Raw genomic sequence first — 18,520 nt, forward strand, 5'->3', positions numbered from 1 at the left:
AACTGTGTAACCCACCTGAGAAACGTAAACTGTGTAACCCACCTGAGAAACGTAAACTGTGTAACCCACCTGAGAAACGTAAGCTGTGTAACCCACCTGAGAAACGTAAACTGTGTAACCCACCAGAGAAACGTAAGCTGTGTAACCCACCTGAGAAACGTAAACTGTGTAACCCACCAGAGAAACGTAAACTGTGTAACCCACCAGAGAAACGTAAACTGTGTAACCCACCTGAGAAACGTAAGCTGTGTAACCCACCTGAGAAACGTAAACTGTGTAACCCACCTGAGAAACGTAAACTGTGTAACCCACCAGAGAAACGTAAACTGTGTAACCCACCAGAGAAACGTAAACTGTGTAACCCACCTGAGAAACATAAACTGTGTAACCCACCTGAGAAACGTAAACTGTGTAACCCACCTGAGAAACATAAACTGTGTAACCCACCAGAGAAACGTAAACTGTGTAACCCACCAGAGAAACGTAAACTGTGTAACCCACCAGAGAAACGTAAACTGTGTCACCCACCAGAGAAACGTAAACTGTGTAACCCACCAGAGAAACGTAAACTGTGTAACCCACCAGAGAAACGTAAACTGTGTAACCCACCAGAGAAACGTAAACTGTGTAACCCACCAGAGAAACGTAAACTGTGTAACCCACCAGAGAAACGTAAACTGTGTAACCCACCAGAGAAACGTAAACTGTGTAACCCACCAGAGAAACGTAAACTGTGCAACCCACCAGAGAAACGTAAACTGTGTAACCCACCAGAGAAACGTAAACTGTGTAACCCACCAGAGAAACGTAAACTGTGTAACCCACCAGAGAAACGTAAACTGTGTAACCCACCAGAGAAACGTAAACTGTGTAACCCACCTGAGAAACGTAAACTGTGTAACCCACCTGAGAAACGTAAACTGTGTAACCCACCAGAGAAACGTAAACTGTGTAACCCACCTGAGAAACGTAAACTGTGTAACCCACCTGAGAAACGTAAACTGTGTAACCCACCTGAGAAACGTAAGCTGTGTAACCCACCTGAGAAACGTAAACTGTGTAACCCACCTGAGAAACGTAAACTGTGTAACCCACCAGAGAAACGTAAACTGTGTAACCCACCAGAGAAACGTAAACTGTGTAACCCACCAGAGAAACGTAAACTGTGTAACCCACCTGAGAAACATAAACTGTGTAACCCACCTGAGAAACGTAAACTGTGTAACCCACCAGAGAAACGTAAACTGTGTAACCCACCTGAGAAACGTAAACTGTGTAACCCACCTGAGAAACGTAAACTGTGTAACCCACCTGAGAAACGTAAGCTGTGTAACCCACCTGAGAAACGTAAACTGTGTAACCCACCAGAGAAACGTAAACTGTGTAACCCACCTGAGAAACGTAAGCTGTGTAACCCACCTGAGAAACGTAAACTGTGTAACCCACCTGAGAAACGTAAACTGTGTAACCCACCAGAGAAACGTAAACTGTGTAACCCACCAGAGAAACGTAAACTGTGTAACCCACCTGAGAAACATAAACTGTGTAACCCACCTGAGAAACGTAAACTGTGTAACCCACCTGAGAAACATAAACTGTGTAACCCACCAGAGAAACGTAAACTGTGTAACCCACCAGAGAAACGTAAACTGTGTAACCCACCAGAGAAACGTAAACTGTGTCACCCACCAGAGAAACGTAAACTGTGTAACCCACCAGAGAAACGTAAACTGTGTAACCCACCAGAGAAACGTAAACTGTGTAACCCACCAGAGAAACGTAAACTGTGTAACCCACCAGAGAAACGTAAACTGTGTAACCCACCAGAGAAACGTAAACTGTGTAACCCACCAGAGAAACGTAAACTGTGTAACCCACCAGAGAAACGTAAACTGTGTAACCCACCAGAGAAACGTAAACTGTGTAACCCACCAGAGAAACGTAAACTGTGTAACCCACCAGAGAAACATAAACTGTGTAACCCACCAGAGAAACATAAACTGTGTAACCCACCAGAGAAACATAAACTGTGTAACCCACCAGAGAAACGTAAACTGTGTAACCCACCTGAGAAACGTAAGCTGTGTAACCCACCTGAGAAACGTAAACTGTGTAACCCACCTGAGAAACGTAAACTGTGTAACCCACCAGAGAAACGTAAACTGTGTAACCCACCTGAGAAACGTAAACTGTGTAACCCACCTGAGAAACATAAACTGTGTAACCCACCTGAGAAACGTAAACTGTGTAACCCACCTGAGAAACGTAAACTGTGTAACCCACCAGAGAAACGTAAACTATGTAACCCACCAGAGAAACGTAAACTATGTAACCCACCAGAGAAACATAAACTGTGTAACCCACCAGAGAAACGTAAACTGTGTAACCCACCAGAGAAACGTAAACTGTGTAACCCACCAGAGAAACGTAAACTATGTAACCCACCAGAGAAACATAAACTGTGTAACCCACCTGAGAAACGTAAACTGTGTAACCCACCAGAGAAACGTAAACTATGTAACCCACCAGAGAAACATAAACTGTGTAACCCACCAGAGAAACGTAAACTGTGTAACCCACCAGAGAAACGTAAACTGTGTAACCCACCAGAGAAACGTAAACTATGTAACCCACCAGAGAAACATAAACTGTGTAACCCACCTGAGAAATATAAAAACTAAAACTAAACCACAACACCACCCACTGACCTCTTTCTGTCGGGACTTTACTGAAACTATAATCACTGGTTAGGCTAAATTAAAAAAGGATTCAAAAATGTAAATTTGGGAAAGAGGCCACAGTCTCTCCACATGAATCATCAAAACTAGAGCACAGGCAGCCATCTTGGAAACCCAGCACTACATAGTGAGTCAGGAACAGAGAGGAGTCCTCTGTATACTGTATGTGGACAGATTTAACGGAATATACCTTTCCATCCACACCCCGAGAACATAGAGCGGAATGGTATTCTTAACAAGTGCTCTGGGAATGAGGTTTGGGAATGTTTGGCCAGAGCTGCTGCCACAGGCGTACAGACGTCCACACAGGGCGAGGCCATGGTTGTCTTGGTGTCAGAGGCATGGAACCAATCAAGGTTCAGAGGACAACAGGAAGTGAGAGGTCGAGCGCTGACTCTGGAATTCTTGTTTTTCAGCTTCTGCTTTACTCTTTGACTGATTCACCCCCTCTTCTCCCTTTCCTTCCCTCTGTTCCATCCTCCCCTCTCCCTCACACCCCTCCTTTCTCCTCCCCCTCTCCCTCACTTCCTATTTTACTATTCCGTTACTCTATTTCCATCTGTCGTTACTCTCCTCCTCTCTACTCTAAACCTTCCCCTCTATCTCCCTCCAATCTCTGCCTTCCAATCCATCCATTCCCTCTCTCCATCCAATCCCTACCCTCCAATCCATCCATTCCCTCTCTGCATCCAATCCCTGCCTTCCAATCCATCCATTCCCTCTCTCCCTCATTCTCTCATAGCACAGTGCTTCACTGCTGATCCTGTTTAGTAATTGGAAGTCAGAAAGAGAGGTAGACTGCATTTCCTAGTCTTGGGTCAGATGAAACATTAAATCTCTCCTCTTCTCCTTCATCTCCTCCTCTAGCTGGATGACACAGTAAGGAAAGCCCCGTCACCACGTCCTAAGGAGAAGGATGAGGCTCAACAACACTAGTCTTTAGGAGAAATACTGCATTGTTACGTGACTTAGTCAATCTAGGTGAGCCGGCTCAAGACTGGATGTTAAAAATAGTATTAGAACCATGAGTTGAATTCTCCTTTCAATATGGTAAGCTAACTCAACAAAGACAACCATCTTTGGATAAAACCTTCACCGCCACTGGTTATAACCTAGTCCTTATAGACCTCAAATGACATTGAACAAGTGATTTTTCAGAAACACCTGTGATATGGCTAATAGAGTTATCTCACCAATACCCTGCCTTCTGCCCCCTGGTGCCCTCACCTCATTGGCTGAGTTCATTAGGTGCTTCCTGTTGAGCGTCATACTGAGTGTGTTGTTTTGGCTCATCATGGGTGTCTTAACAAACATAAAGTCACTGCGGCTGGAGGTGGTGGAGTAGCAGGGTCTGTAGGTCCGTGTTCCTGGGGGGTCTTGAGCCCCTCCCACCACCTCCATGTAACGGATGGGTCCGTCTGTGTTGAGCTGCAGGTGGAGGTCCTTGTGGGGCCTCTGATGGTAGGCCCTGCTGGGCCGGTAATGGCTGTAGCAGCAGCCTGTCCCTCCATGGTCACTGCGGTGGCGGAGGCATCGGACCATGATGATGAAGAAGGTGAGGAAGGACATGGCCGAGACGCAGGCCAGTGAGATGATGAGGTACAGGGTGATGTCAGACATCCCAGTCTGCCGCATCCCCGACGTCTTCCGGTTGTCCATGGCGGCGTCACTGGCACCCTTCTCCTCCACTGTTACCGTAATGGCCACAGTGGTGGAGAGAGTAGGTTCGCCGTTGTCCTGGACGACCACAGTGATGTCATAGGCGGAGCCACCCTCCTCCTCGGCTAGCTTGCGAGTGGTGCGGAGCTCGCCGGTGTGCGGGGTGATGAGGAACAGAGCAGCGTGAGGCCCGGGGGCGATGGAGTAAAACAACCAGGCGTTATGACCGCTATCGGGATCCACCCCAACCAGTTTATTAATGAGATGCCCTGGCCCAGCCGACAGCGGTACACTGAGCTGCAGCCCCGTATCCTGGGGGAAGGGGGGGTACACGATGAGGGGCGCATTGTCGTTAAGATCTACTACGAATACATGCACGGTGATGTTGGTGGTCCGAGGTGGCGCCCCGGCGTCTCGAGCCTGTACCTCAATGCGGAAGGCGCTGAGGGTTTCATGGTCCAGGGAGTGCATGCTATAGATGTGGCCAGTCTCTGGGTTGATGTAGACATAGGAGGAGATGTGTGAGCCCTGGACCATGCTGGGCAGGATGGAAAAGGAGACGCGGGCATTTTCCCCTATGTCCGGGTCAGAGGCCACCACCATGGCGATTGGGGTGCTGGGGGCGTTGTTCTCGGGGACGTCCACTGAGTAAGAAGCCTGGGAGAACGACGGAGCATTGTCATTCACGTCTGACAGCTTGACCACGAAGGTCGTACATGACGACAGGGGAGGGGATCCAGCGTCGGTCGCCATGATGACCACAGTGTAATCAGCCATGGTCTCTCTGTCCAGGTTGCCGTCGGTGATGAGGTTGTAGTGCTCTCCAAAGGCGGAGTTGAGTTTGAAGGGCAGACCAGACTGGACCTTTAATGTTACCTTGCCATTCTTACCAGAGTCCAGGTCCCTTGCGCTGATGAGGGCGATAACTGTGCCCAGTGCTGCGTCCTCCTGGATAGGACTGGTCAGTGACGTCAACATCACCTCCGGAGAGTTATCATTCACGTCAGTGACTTCAACTTTGATGTTACAGGATGCTTCCATGGCGGGGGTTCCCCCATCCCTGGCCAGCACAGTGACGTAATACTCATTCGCTGTTTCGTAATCCACGTGACCATTCACACGGACCTCACCGGTTTTCGAATCCACGCTGAATAGCTTGAGCACCCGGTCCGGCGTGTATTTACTAAACAGGAAGGAGATCTCCCCGTTCTGAGCATAATCCGCGTCGGTTGCGTTCAGTTTCGTTACTAAAGTGCCCTTTTCAACATTCTCCAACACGCTAACTTTTTTAATCGACATGTCAAAGACGGGCGCGTTGTCATTGACGTCCAGAATTGTAATGAGTAGAAGAGTGGAGCCAGACTTCTCTGGCTGTCCCCCGTCTAGGGCAGTAAGCAACAGGCGAAACGAGGCCTGCGTCTCCCTATCCAAAGCCTTCACTAAAACTAACTCCGGGAACTTATCCCCGTCACTTTTCGTTTCCACATTCAAAACAAAGCGGTCGTTGGATGCGAGGTGATACGTACGCAGAGAGTTGATACCCACATCTGGATCGTGCGCACTTTCCAGTCGGAACCGGGTGCCCGGCGCGGCCGCCTCTGATATCTCCAAGGAAATATTATTAGTGGAAAACTGTGGCGCATTGTCATTTACATCCACAATATCCACAAGAACACGATGTATTGCTAAAGGGTCCTCGAGTACAATCTCAACATGCAGTGAACATGTTGCACTTAATTCGCACATGTGTTCCCTGTCAATTGTCTGTCTAATAATAAAATCCCCAGTCGCCTGGTTCACCTCGAAGTACTGCGCGTTAGATTCCGAGACCACCCGCAATTTTCTCTGAATTATCATTTGAACGGTGAGACCCAAATCTTTAACGATATTCCCGACCACAGCCCCCGGACTGAGCTCTTCTGACACCGAGTAACTAAGCTGGGCGGTCGCGCCCATGAGGCAAGCCAGGGAAAACCATAGCCTCAGCACGGGCCACCCTCCGCAGTGCTTCCTCTGTCTGGATTCCATTATGAGAGGGGTCCGGGGGATGGAAAAGTTAAAAGTTCCTCTTTACCTTAACTAATCCATAGTTTCGTGAAAACAACGGTACCAGGCCTTTGGTAAACACTTCCGTTTAAGAAAAAGTGCGGTGGGAAGTTTATAAGTAATCATGACGCCCTTATTCTATATGTAAAATAAAGAGTAAAGGTAAAACTGCTTGAAGGCTCGGCTAAAACTCTCCCCAGTCTGTCTCCTCTGCTCCGCTCCTCTTAGGGCGGGGACACAAAGACCCGTTTCCTATTGGCCGAGCACCCGGGACTTGCTCCCCATACAGAAAGAACTCTTTCACAAAGCGGAGAGAGTGAAAACGTTTTAGAGGCACTTCTTTTGCACTAACAACCAAGTTACCGACACGTTACAGGCTAAATCCATTATTGTTTTAAGCAAAACAACTCTGAATGCACAACAGAAAGGCAAAGGGAAGCGTAAAAGCAAATTATTGAGTTTGTTTTTTAAAAGAAAGTGACTTATGCCTTTTCCAAAGGCATGCTGCACAGACCGAAACAAAAAGGGTGGGTATGAACCACAACTGTAAGTATGAACTTGTTGCTATGTTTTGTCAACGAAAGGAACTTATTCCACTGAATATAGGCAACGTTAAAAGGGAAGTGATGAACTGATGGTCAAATTGCAATGATAGATTTAGCCGCAAGGTGGCATGTTTCCAAAGCGTTTCCATTTCAGACGTGTTGATAACGCTTGAATCATACACCATTATGTAACCTAGACTCGTCTTGGCAAGGAGGCAGCAATGTCATTGATGACAAATACTACGAGCATTGGCCTACTTACAACAGCTGTGTTGTAACAGGCCTACTACAACAGCTGTGTTGTAACAGGCCTACTACAACAGCTGTGTTGTAACAGGCCTACTACAACAGCTGTGTTGTAACAGGCCTACTACAACAGCTGTGTTGTAACAGGCCTACTACAACAGCTGTGTTGTAACAGGCCTACTACAACAGCTGTGTTGTAACAGGCCTACTACAACAGCTGTGTTGTAACAGGCCTACTACAACAGCTGTGTTGTAACAGGCCTACTACAACAGTTAATAAATGGCATATGCACTTATTTACATTTACATTTTAGTAATTTAGCAGACGCCTTTATCCAGAGGGATTTACAGTTAGATTACAAAAGTCACTTATCGTTTGATCCGGTGAAAATTAGTAGGCCTACGGTACTGACATTACAGTGCTATGATATAGGCCTAAAGAAATCCATATAATTCACTGGTATGCTAAATGAGGTAATCAACGAAAAAGGGTTTAATAACTATTAACACAATTTGTCCGGTGTAAATTCATATTTTGGAAAATCATAATTGTCTTCATAATTTTCGTTATGAAGAAAATATTTTACATGAAACCACAAGCCTACATTTTTTATGTAGTTGATAAGTGTTTACAATGAATTATTACAATGAACTACTCTACAACCATACATGACATGCAGGTTAAGATATCATCCATTCTCATAGGCTACAACGTTGAGGTGAATGTGCACACCGGTAAGCATGATTTGGCGCTAATACTATATAATATTAGGCCGACATTGTTATATCATAAAGTGCACCCTGGACAATTAAACGTCACAATACAGTTCTTCATAAACTCTCAGGGTGTGATGTCATAACTGATGGTGGATCTTCACTTACGGATTATGACATCATAGGCTACATGAAAAATTAACTCTGAATTCTCATGATAGGACGTCATAAAGCACTAGTCAGGAATATTATTCGTCACAGTGCTGTTGTTTACTGCTCACCTGCTGGCTCTCAAAGGTCCAGGCGCTGTCGGGTAAAGACGCGTCTAGAACGTTGATCATCTCCTTAAAGTCAGTGGTGCTGCTGGGCTTAACGAAGGTGAAATCACTGAACTCTGACATGGGAGAGAGACAGGACCTGAAGGACTGACTCTGAGACAACATGTCCCCTCCCAGGACCTCTACGTACTTAATAGGCCCGTCAGTGTTGAGCTGGATCTGCAGGTTTCTATTGGGGTTATTGTAGTCGTCCAAATCGTCCAGTCTCATGCAGCAACTACCGCTGCTCCTGCTGTTTCTAACGCACTTGACCGCTAACATGACAAAAGTCACCAGAGACAGCATGGACACCGAGGCCAGAGAGAGGATCAAATACAGGGTGATTCTCCCGCTTTTCTTGCCGGGCTCTGGCGCTTTCTGCCGGAGGTCCAAGATGGGTTCTTGGAGCCCGTGCTCTACCAGTATGGCCACTGTGACCGTGGAAGACTGTACCGGTTCCCCGTCGTCCTTTATCTCTATAAGCAGCCTCTGAGAGGAGTCGTCCTGCTCGGACACAGCGCGTTTAGTCCTTACTTCCCCTGTGTAAAGATTGACATTGAACAGAGACGCATCTGTGGCCTCCGCCAGTTTATACGAGATCCAGGCGTTATGACCCGAGTCTGCGTCCACGGCCGTTACCTTAGTAACCAGGTGGCCTGCTTTAGAAGAGCGGGGCATCTTCTGGTGAGAGAGCGAGCCCAGGGCAGCGGAGGGGTAAATAACAGCGGGGGCATTGTCGTTCTGGTCCAGGATAAAAACATGGACAGTGGCGTTGCTGCTCAGAGACGGAGAGCCGTGGTCCTTTGCCTGCACCAGAATCTGAAACACCTTCAGTGTTTCATAGTCAAACGAGTGCATGCTGTAGATGCTGCCGTTATCAGAGTTCATATACACATAGGAGGAGACAGACACGCCCTGCACTTTGGAGTCCAGGATACAGTAGGAGATCTTGGCATTATCCCCGAAATCCAGGTCAGATGCAGATACTGAGGAGAGCATGGAGCCTGGTAGTCCATTCTCTTTTAAATAGACATCATAGGAGGACTGAGTGAATTTAGGGGAGTTGTCGTTGACATCAATGATACTGACAGGTATAGTTTTCTTGGTAGTCAGGGGAGGGGAGCCCGAATCAGTGGCTGTTATCTCAATTTTATACTCTGAGAAGCTCTCTCGGTCTAAAACACCACTGGTGACCAGTGCGTAATTATTAGAAAATGACGGTTTTAGTTTGAAAGGATAGTCTCGCGGGAGCTCTAACGTTACGTTACCGTTATTCCCGGAGTCTAGGTCCCGGACACTGATCAAAGCCACTACTGTGCCACTGGGTGCGTCTTCGCGCACAGGGCTTGGTTTAGAGGTGAGGACGATTTCAGGAGAGTTGTCATTAACGTCTACGACTTCTACCTGCACACTACAATGTCCCTCCATTTTAGGGGTGCCTTTGTCTTTCGCGCTGATGTCAATTTCAAAATTTACAGCACTCTCGAAATCTAATTCCCCCTTTAAAAATAATTTCCCGGTCGCAGGATCAATCTCAAATACAGACAGCACGGAATCAGGTGTATGCACACCGAACGCATAATCTACCTCCCCATTTTGGCCCTCGTCGATGTCTGTCGCTTTAGGTTGTAATATTAGAGTACCCTTCGCGCTACTTTCACTTACATAAACTTTATACACAGTTTTTTCAAAAACGGGAATGTTGTCATTGTTATCAAGCACTGTAATTGTTATTTGTGCCGTTCCGGATCTTATGGGATTACCCCCATCAAGCGCTGTCAATAATAGCTGATGGAAAACCTTTTTCTCTCTGTCCAGAGGTTTTGCCAAAACGAGTTCTGGCACTTTTCTTCCACCAGTGATTTCTTTTAATTTTAAAGTAAAACATTCGTCTTTACTAAGAGTATATGATTTTAGAGAATTACTTCCAACATCTGGGTCTTGTGCGCTTTCTAATGGAAAACGTACACCTGCTGCAGTAGATTCAGCTATCTCTAATGTATGTTGTTTTGAAGGAAAACTAGGGGAGTTGTCATTCATATCTTGTATTTCTACCTCAACACGATATAGTTGTAACGGGTTCTCAATAACAACCTGCAGAGGTAGAACGCAGCTGACGCTTTGTCCGCATAAAGTCTCTCTGTCTATTCTCTCATTGACGACCAGCTCGCCCTTCCCCGCATCCACACTGAAGTACTGCTTACCAGCCTCAGAGGCGACACGCAGTTTACGGTGAAAAATCTCAGATAGTCCCAAACCCAGATCTTTGGCTAGATTTCCTACCACAGAGCCCTGTTTCAGTTCCTCCGGGATGGTGTAGTGAGTCTGTCCGTCTATTGTACTCCACAAGAGAAAGGAATGATGCCACCAAAGAGCCAGCCATCTCCAGTCTCGGTATCCCATTCTCTTTGTCATCCCTGATCCGTTACAGCACAATTCCTAATTAAATACTGTCCAGAACAAAGAGTGTCATATCAAAACATCTCCAGGATGTATATTCCATTCAGCAATTTTCCCATAAATGTTTTATCGCGACATGGACGTGTTTGGAGTATGTAGTCTTTACGTGTATGGAAGCGCATCCCTCTCTCTCCTCCAGCTCGGAGTATTGTAAGGGTTACGTTGCTGAGGCTGGGGAGGGGGTAGATCTCTTTGGACAGTTCTGCACACTATTGGTGCACAGCGTACATCTCTAACACCCAATGAGGGGCCACCAGTACAGACCTCTTAAAGCCACAGCAGTCACACTACCCACGCGCTCTAACACCCACTGACAGCACACAGAGAGAGTCCCATTAGCCCCTGCAATAATATACTGTTCATGTTGATGTACAACATCCTATGGGCAGCCTAGAGGTAAAGCCTATGACTCAGAATGTGTTATGGTGTAAACCAGGATGGAAAATAAATAATATAATATTATAATAATATTGCTAACAGACTTCATCCCAAACAGTCATTCTAAAAAGAGCCCAAGTGGAAGGAAACACTTTTTTTTTTTAACTACTAAGTTTATATAAACTATCAAATGAGCTGCAATCAATCATAAAAATACCAGCAATTGTACAATTTAAAAATGTTCAACAACTGTAAATGTACTTCTCTGTTAGACTGCCATGAGCCCACAGAATCACACCGTTGATTCCGAGGTGGTGTTAATCAGGGTCACAACAGAACTACCACCACGTTTAACACCCACAGAAACATTATCACTCAGAGTCACTGATGATTATGACCAGGGGATTTCTAATCATCCATTGAAGATGGCTGCCTACGTCAGCAGTTCAATTAAGAGTAACCGGCTGATAATATTTTTTACATAATTGTATTATGAAAAACTGAAACCATGATTTCGATTCATATTATTGTAAGGTTCCGTGGCAGAGTTTTTCACTGCACCTACTTCCTCTAATACATGACGAATACTGAGCATAAACTATGCGCTAGCCACAAAATATTCTTATTCTATATAAACAACCACCCCAAACAACAAGCTATGATTTATGGAATGAAAGACACCAGTGGAGGTTATTTTGTTACGTATTCTTCTAATGGTGATTAATGACGTCACTAAACAGTCTACATTCGAATATCATAACCATCACAATCAACTACACTTCACTGCTCACCTGCTGGCTCTCAAAGGTCCAGGCGCTGTCGGGTAAAGACGCGTCTAGAACGTTGATCATCTCCTTAAAGTCAGTGGTGCTGCTGGGCTTAACGAAGGTGAAATCACTGAACTCTGACATGGGAGAGAGACAGGACCTGAAGGACTGACTCTGAGACAACATGTCCCCTCCCAGGACCTCTACGTACTTAATAGGCCCGTCAGTGTTGAGCTGGATCTGCAGGTTTCTATTGGGGTTATTGTAGTCGTCCAAATCGTCCAGTCTCATGCAGCAACTACCGCTGCTCCTGCTGTTTCGAACGCACTTGACCGCTAACATGACAAAAGTCACCAGAGACAGCATGGACACCGAGGCCAGAGAGAGGATCAAATACAGGGTGATTCTCCCGCTTTTCTTGCCGGGCTCTGGCGCTTTCTGCCGGAGGTCCAAGATGGGTTCTTGGAGCCCGTCCTCTACCAGTATGGCCACTGTGACCGTGGAAGACTGTACCGGTTCCCCGTCGTCCTTTATCTCTATAAGCAGCCTCTGAGAGGAGTCGTCCTGCTCGGACACAGCGCGTTTAGTCCTTACTTCCCCTGTGTAAAGATTGACATTGAACAGAGACGCATCTGTGGCCTCCGCCAGTTTATACGAGATCCAGGCGTTATGACCCGAGTCTGCGTCCACGGCCGTTACCTTAGTAACCAGGTGGCCTGCTTTAGAAGAGCGGGGCATCTTCTGGTGAGAGAGCGAGCCCAGGGCAGCGGAGGGGTAAATAACAGCGGGGGCATTGTCGTTCTGGTCCAGGATAAAAACATGGACAGTGGCGTTGCTGCTCAGAGACGGAGAGCCGTGGTCCTTTGCCTGCACCAGAATCTGAAACACCTTCAGTGTTTCATAGTCAAACGAGTGCATGCTGTAGATGCTGCCGTTATCAGAGTTCATATACACATAGGAGGAGACAGACACGCCCTGCACTTTGGAGTCCAGGATACAGTAGGAGATCTTGGCATTATCCCCGAAATCCAGGTCAGATGCAGATACTGAGGAGAGCATGGAGCCTGGTAGTCCATTCTCTTTTAAATAGACATCATAGGAGGACTGAGTGAATTTAGGGGAGTTGTCGTTGACATCAATGATACTGACAGGTATAGTTTTCTTGGTAGTCAGGGGAGGGGAGCCCGAATCTGTGGCTGTTATCTCAATATTATACCCCGAGAAGCTCTCTCGGTCTAAAACACCACTGGTGACCAGTGCATAATTATTAGAAAATGACGGTTTCAAACTAAAATGATAGTCTCGCGGGAGTTGTAACGTAACTTTACCGTTATTACCGGAGTCTAGGTCCCGGGCGCTGATCAAAGCCACGACTGTGCCACTTGGCGCATCTTCTCGCACCGGACTCGGTTGGGAGGTGAGAACGATTTCGGGAGCATTGTCGTTCAGGTCAACCACTTCCACCTGCACACTACAGTGTCCTTCCATCTCCGGGATACCTTTATCTTTAGCAGTGATATCAATTTCAAAGTTTGCAGCAGTTTCGTAATCTAATTTACCTTTCAAAAACATCTCTCCTGTTTCCGTATCAATATCAAATGTAGAAAGTACAGACTCGGGTGTGTGCTCACCAAATGTATATTTTACCTCACCATTTTGTCCATCATCTTTATCCGTTGCCTTAAGTTTAACCATGAAAGCGCCTTTTGCGCTATTTTCGCCGATGGAAGCTTTATACACTGATTTTTCGAATACTGGGATATTATCATTTACATCAAGCACTGTGATTGTTATCTGTGACGTCCCGGATCTGACTGGACTCCCCCCATCTAGTGCTGTCAATAGTAGCTGATGGACAGCTTTTCTCTCTCGGTCAAGTGGTTTCTCTAAAACCAGTTCAGGGACTTTTCTTCCATTACGAAGCTCTTTTACTTTTAAACTAAAACAGTCGTCTTTACTGATGGTATAGGATTTAAATGAGTTGCTTCCCACGTCAGGGTCCTCTGCTCTCTCCAGCGGAAAATGAACACCCGCTACAGTCGATTCTGCAATTTTTAAAGCCTGCTCCTTTGTGAGAAAAGTAGGGGAATTGTCATTTATGTCTCGTATGTCCACCTCAATTCGATGTAACTGTAACGGGTTCTCAATTACAACCTTTAGAGGTAAAATGCAGCTGGCGCTTTGTCCGCATAAAGTGTCTCTATCTATTCTCTCATTGACGATCAGCTCGCCCTTCCCCGCATCTACACTGAAGTACTGCTTACCAGCCTCAGAAGCGACACGCAGCTTACGGTCAAAAATCTCAGATAGTCCCAAACCCAGATCTTTGGCTAGATTTCCTACCACAGAGCCCTGTTTCAGTTCCTCCGGGATGGTGTAGCGAGTCTGTCCGTCTATTGTACTCCACAAGAGAAAGGAATGATGCCACCAAAGAGCCAGCCATCTCCAGTCTCGGTATCCCATTCTCTTTGTCATCCCTGATCTGTTATAACACAATTCCCACTTAAATACTGTCCAGAACCAAGAGCTTCATATCAAAATATATCTCCAGAATGTATATTCCATTTAGCATCTTCCATCAGTTTTGATATAGAAACTTATGTTTAGATTACATTATCCTTCCGTCTGTGTAAGTACATCCCTCTCTCTTCTCCGGCTCGGAGTATTGTAAGGGTTACGGTGCTGAGGCTGAGGGGAGGGAGTAGATCTCTTTGTACAGTTCTGCACACTATTGGTGCACAGCGTGCATCTCTAACACCCAATGAGAGACCAACAGAACATACCTCTTAAAGCCACAGCAGCATCCAGGAGCAGCATATAAGCACTCTGACGCAACACACACAGAGAGAGAGATAGTTATGGTCAACTCACTATTTTTGATATACTGTCTATCTATATTGTTGTGAAATCTATTATGGACAGGGCAGCCCATAGCCAACAGAAAGGAATAGGTTAAAGTGTAAACAACCATGATCATCATATAAATGCGTTCAAGTGTAAACCATGATCAGAAATATTCTCTCTCATTACGCGCAGACATCATCCAAAACACTGCCATTCTAGTGGAGCCCATAGGAAGGAAACACTTGGTTTTACTATTATACATGAACTATTGATTGAGCTGCAATGAATGTGAACAATATACTGTATATCTTACAGCAATTATAAATTAGCCTCTCTTTGCCATCGCGGCCACAAAAACAACACAGCTCATTCAGAGGGAATGTCGCTGTCCATGGTGCTGAAACCCCAAGCCTCTTTAAACCAGTCAGACTGAAACATAATCATGCCCAACACGCACTACAGACAGTAACAATAGTTTTTACACTGTCTCGGAGGCTTACAACCAAGATTCAAATCATTCAGCTATTTCGAAATCATAGCGAAATCATACAGCAAATTATCTAACGTGGATACACCTAAAGGATGGAACAATTGCGCTGTTTTGTTCAATGGTGAAATTATTTCGAATTGACAAAACACTGCTTGAATTCTAAGTTTCACTCCGACTTCAGTTGCACAGCACAGTTAGTAACTATGCATTTACTGGCTTTAGGACGTGACATATGGAGTCTCAAAATGAACCTACCATTATATTCCATCATTGTAAAGGAAACTACTATCAGAAGAACAAGTTGAGATTTGGTAAATGTTGAAATACAAACTACTATACGTCACAAAACAGTCTACATTCGAATATCATAACAATCACAATCAACTACAGTTCACTGCTCACCTGCTGGCTCTCAAAGGTCCAGGCGCTGTCGGGTAAAGATGCGTCTAGAACGTTGATCATCTCCTTAAAGTCAGTGGTGCTGCTGGGCTTAACGAAGGTGAAATCACTGAACTCTGACATGGGAGAGAGACAGGACCTAAAGGACTGACTCTGAGACAACATGTCCCCTCCCAGGACCTCTACGTACTTAATAGGCCCGTCAGTGTTGAGCTGGATCTGCAGGTTTCTATTGGGGTTATTGTAGCCGTCCAAATCGTCCAGTCTCATGCAGCAACTACCGCTGCTCCTGCTGTTTCTAACGCACTTGACCGCTAACATGACAAAAGTCACCAGAGACAGCATGGACACCGAGGCCAGAGAGAGGATCAAATACAGGGTGATTCTCCCGCTTTTCTTGCCGGGCTCTGGCGCTTTCTGCCGGAGGTCCAAGATGGGTTCTTGGAGCCCGTCCTCTACCAGTATGGCCACTGTGACCGTGGAAGACTGTACCGGTTCCCCGTCGTCCTTTATCTCTATAAGCAGCCTCTGAGAGGAGTCGTCCTGCTCGGACACAGCGCGTTTAGTCCTTACTTCCCCTGTGTAAAGATTGACATTGAACAGAGACGCATCTGTGGCCTCCGCCAGTTTATACGAGATCCAGGCGTTATGACCCGAGTCTGCGTCCACGGCCGTTACCTTAGTAACCAGGTGGCCTGCTTTAGAAGAGCGGGGCATCTTCTGGTGAGAGAGCGAGCCCAGGGCAGCGGAGGGGTAAATAACAGCGGGGGCATTGTCGTTCTGGTCCAGGATAAAAACATGGACAGTGGCGTTGCTGCTCAGAGACGGAGAGCCGTGGTCCTTTGCCTGCACCAGAATCTGAAACACCTTCAGTGTCTCATAGTCAAACGAGTGCATGCTGTAGATGCTGCCGTTATCAGAGTTCATATACACATAGGAGGAGACAGTCACGCCCTGCACTTTGGAGTCTAGGATGGAGTAAGAGATTTTGGCATTATCCCCGAAATCCAGGTCAGATGCAGATACTGAGGAGAGCATGGAGCCTGGTAGTCCATTCTCTTTTAAATAGACATCATAGGAGGACTGAGTGAATTTAGGGGAGTTGTCGTTGACATCAATGATACTGACAGGTATAGTTTTCTTGGTAGTCAGGGGAGGGGAGCCCGAATCAGTGGCTGTTATCTCAATTTTATACTCTGAGAAGCTCTCTCGGTCTAAAACACCACTGGTGACCAGTGCGTAATTATTAGAAAATGACGGTTTCAGATTAAAAGGATAGTCTCGCGGGAGTTGTAACGTTACGTTACCGTTTTTCCCGGAGTCTTGGTCTCGGGCACTAATCAAAGCCACTACTGTGCCACTGGGTGCGTCTTCGCGCAACGGACTCGGCTTGGAGGTCAAAATTATTTCAGGAGGGTTGTCGTTTACGTCAACTACCTCCACCCGAACACTACATTGTCCCTCCATTTCTGGAGTGCCGTTATCTTTTGCATTGATATCAATTTCATATGTAGCAGCATTTTCGAAATCTAATTCTCCTTTCAAAAACATCTCTCCTGTGTCTAAATCAATGTCAAATATAGAAAGCACGGCATTGGGGGTGCGCTCACCAAATGAATACTTCACCTCCCCATTTTGAACATCGTCTACGTCTATCGCTTTAAGTTTGACCATAAAAGTACCTTTTGGACTATTTTCGTGTATGGAAACCTTGTACAATGCATTTTCAAACACTGGAAAATTGTCGTTTACATCAAGCACTGTAATAGTTATCTGTGACGTCCCGGATCTGACAGGACTCCCCCCATCTAGTGCAGTTAATAGTAACTGATGGACAGCTTGTTTCTCTCGATCTAGAGGTTTTTCTAATACTAACTCTGGGGCTTTTCTTCCATTATTAAGGTCTTTTACCTTTAAACTAAAGCACTCGTCTTTACTAATTGTATAATACTTGAGTGCGTTACTTCCCACATCTGGGTCCTCTGCGCTCTCCAAAGAAAATCGCCTGCCTACAACAACAGATTCCGCTATTTTCAACGTGAGTTCATTTGTTATAAAATTTGGTGAATTGTCATTTATGTCTCGTATTTCCACCTCAATTCGATACAACTGTAACGGGTTCTCAATGACAACCTGCAGAGGTAAAACGCAGCTGGCGCTTTGTCCACATACAGTCTCTCTGTCTATTCTTTCATTGACGATCAGCTCGCCCTTCCCTGCATCCACACTGAAATACTGCTTACCAGCCTCAGAAGCGACACGCAGTTTACGGTCAAAAATCTCAGATAGTCCCAAACCCAGATCTTTGGCTAGATTTCCTACCACAGAGCCCTGTTTCAGTTCCTCCGGGATGGTGTAGCGAGTCTGTCCGTCTATTGTATTCCACAAGAGAAAGAAATGATGCCACCAAAGAGCCAGCCATCTCCAGTCTCGGTATCCCATTCTCTTTGTCATCCCTGATCCGTTATAACACAATTCCCACTTAAATACTGTCGAGAACCAAGAGCTTCATATCAAAATACCTCTCCAGAATACATATTTCATTAAGCATTATTTCGTTAATTTTGTATCACGATAAGTATGTGTTTAGAGGATGTTGTATCTCCGTGTGTATGACTGCGCCCCCCTCTCTTCTCCAGCTCAGAATATTGTAAGGGTTAAGGTGCTGAGTCTAGGGGGAGGGAGTAGATCTCTTTGAACAGTTCTGCACGCTATTGGTGCACAGCGTGCATCTCTAACACCCAATGAGAGGCCAAAATAACAGCATTTTTAAAGCCAGAGCAGCATCCAGGAGCTGTCCAAGCGCTCTGACAGAGCAACACACACAGAGAGAGAGAGAGAGAGCGCGCGAGAGAGTGAAGGACTGTATTTTCCATTGAACAATAATACATTGTCTATATTGATGTGAAAAATATTA

At 45.9% G+C, this 18,520-nt stretch overlaps 2 protein-coding genes across 2 annotated transcripts in view; both read right to left on the bottom strand.

The window, feature by feature from the left end:
* Positions 1-14,512, bottom strand: part of LOC110504858 (protocadherin Fat 4) — a 47,681-nt gene extending 33,169 nt beyond the window's left edge. Inside the window, exons 1-4 of the mRNA XM_036970074.1 lie at positions 14,135-14,512; positions 11,895-13,105; positions 8,230-9,669; positions 3,966-6,467 (exon numbers count right to left, since the gene is read on the bottom strand). Of these exons, the coding sequence (XP_036825969.1) occupies positions 3,966-6,467; positions 8,230-9,669; positions 11,895-13,105; positions 14,135-14,345 (5,364 nt within the window). The 5' untranslated portion in view covers positions 14,346-14,512. The remainder of the gene's footprint in view (positions 1-3,965; positions 6,468-8,229; positions 9,670-11,894; positions 13,106-14,134) is intronic.
* Positions 14,513-15,588: 1,076 nt separating this feature from the next.
* LOC110504887 (protocadherin gamma-C5-like) lies at positions 15,589-18,261 on the bottom strand. Its single transcript, XM_036970075.1, has one exon. It carries the CDS (start codon positions 18,055-18,057, stop codon positions 15,589-15,591), a length of 2,469 nt encoding a protein of 822 aa, XP_036825970.1. The 5' UTR covers positions 18,058-18,261.
* Positions 18,262-18,520: the final 259 nt, after the last annotated feature.

Source organism: Oncorhynchus mykiss, chromosome 31 (assembly GCF_013265735.2).
Source record: "Oncorhynchus mykiss isolate Arlee chromosome 31, USDA_OmykA_1.1, whole genome shotgun sequence".
Taxonomy (NCBI): Eukaryota; Metazoa; Chordata; class Actinopteri; order Salmoniformes; family Salmonidae; genus Oncorhynchus; species Oncorhynchus mykiss.